This window comes from Bidens hawaiensis, unplaced genomic scaffold (genome assembly GCF_021521415.1).
Source record: "Bidens hawaiensis isolate Kalapana, Puna unplaced genomic scaffold, B.hawaiensis_p1.1 tig00004931_1, whole genome shotgun sequence".
Classification (NCBI taxonomy): Eukaryota; Viridiplantae; Streptophyta; class Magnoliopsida; order Asterales; family Asteraceae; genus Bidens; species Bidens hawaiensis.
This window is the reverse complement of record NW_027491311.1, coordinates 1,622,569-1,624,194: the sequence shown is the minus strand read 5'-3', so window position 1 is coordinate 1,624,194 and position 1,626 is coordinate 1,622,569. Positions and strand designations below refer to the sequence as shown.

Sequence of the window (1,626 nt, the reverse complement as noted above, 5' to 3'; positions counted from 1 at the left end):
CTTAAAGGAGACATACAGCACAACAGAGTTCCAAAGAAGTGTATTCATAAACTTGTGTGGAAGGTTTTCATCAAACCCAAGACTTTTGAACACCGATGGCATGAAATGATCGAGGACTTCAACTTGTCCTCTAACAAGTGGTAAACAGACATGTTCCGTATACGTCATCAATGGGTTCCTGCGTACTTCAGAGAGTTACCCATGTGTTGTTTGATGAAAACAACATCACGATGTGAGAGTTCAAATTCACAATTCAAGGTATATTCTAGCGAAGGAAACATGATAGTTCAGTTTATACTTTGCTTCTAACAAGCTTTAAACTCTCAACGATTCGTGGAACGAAAACTACAAAATGATACCACTACAACTGCTCCACCTATGCTGACTCGTTTGCCTGTTGAACTTCATGCTTCCCAAGTTTACACAGTATCGATTTTTAAAGAGGTCCAAAAAGAAATATATGAGGGGCTATATTGGTGTTCCCGTGGCCGATTCGAGTCAGACAACGGATCAAAGATCCACTTTGTTACTCACAATGATAAGAGAAAACGTTTAGTTGGCACGTTCAAGGTTATTTCTTAGTAACATCTTTCTTTTTTGTTTTTTTGGTCATTCTTAAACGCATTTGATAGCTGACTATCGTATTTTGTGTGATGTAGGTAACTAACAAACCAGATGAAAAGTCCTTTACATGTTCGTGTAGGCTGTTCACTAGAATCGGTTACCTTTGCAGACACGTGTTTTGTGTTTTCAAAACCGAACTTATCGACGCAATCCCCGCAACGTACATACCTACAAGATGGAGGAATGATGCGTTTTCATCTTCAATGTTCAACATTGAATACAGGTACGATGTTCCTTTAAATGAACGATCAAGACTTAGACACGAGTTTATCACGTTGACCAACCAATGCATTGATCGGGCAAGGGGAGACATAAATATACTTCAAGCTATGGTCGAACAAATGAAACAATTAAAGGATAGAATTTGGCAGGAGCTACCTACGGAACCTGAATGTAACAACAAGTCCATCATAATTGAAGATTTTCTTGAAGTCAAAGAACCCGAAACTATATATGTAATTGCACCTAAAGGAATACGCAACAAGGGTTCGGGCACTCGCAAACGCAAGATTAGGCCAGGCGAAAAGGCTAAAACAAAGATGAAGAAGAAGCATAGGAGGGAGTGTAAGAAGTGTAAGAAACTAGTTCGCGACCATGATTCTCGTAATTGCGAGAAAGTCAGAAAGGCAAGAGAAGTGAGAAGGCAACAACAAAAGATTGGTTGGTATATAAGAAGACAGCTCCGACGATAACGGAACCACCAATGAAGAGGACGATGAAACTAGTGACTCGTCGTAACATGAAGACAAGTATATGTCTAGTTCGGACTAATTAGTACTTTGTTTTCATTTTTTTCAAATATTTTTACAATTACTCGTGCATTTTGTTACTTTGTTATGTGTTTGCAATATACTCTATAATTTTAAATGTTTTTTGCTTTAACTATTTTCATTTTTTCTTCACACGCATCACTTACATGTCCACAGCACCACTTTTCCAAAATAAGTTACCACATGCTACGTCAACTACGAATCTACCAAACACTTTTATATATCACCGAAA

General features: G+C 38.0%; 1 protein-coding gene across 1 annotated transcript; it reads left to right on the top strand.

The window, feature by feature from the left end:
- The first annotated feature begins 378 nt into the window (after window positions 1–378).
- LOC143628380 (protein FAR1-RELATED SEQUENCE 1-like) lies at window positions 379–1,316 on the top strand. The gene is made up of 2 exons (XM_077097993.1): window positions 379–570; window positions 660–1,316. Exons 1-2 carry the CDS (start codon window positions 379–381, stop codon window positions 1,314–1,316), a joined length of 849 nt encoding a protein of 282 aa, XP_076954108.1.
- The last annotated feature ends 310 nt before the right edge of the window (window positions 1,317–1,626 follow it).

Excerpts from the sequence above, each read along its gene's own strand:
- LOC143628380 (XM_077097993.1), top strand. The coding sequence starts at position 379 with ATGCTGACTCGTTTGCCTGTTGAACTTCATGCTTCCCAAGTTTACACA. Across the intron at positions 571-659 it reads GTTTAGTTGGCACGTTCAAG|GTAACTAACAAACCAGATGA; the intron begins GTTATTTCTTAG and ends TGTGTGATGTAG.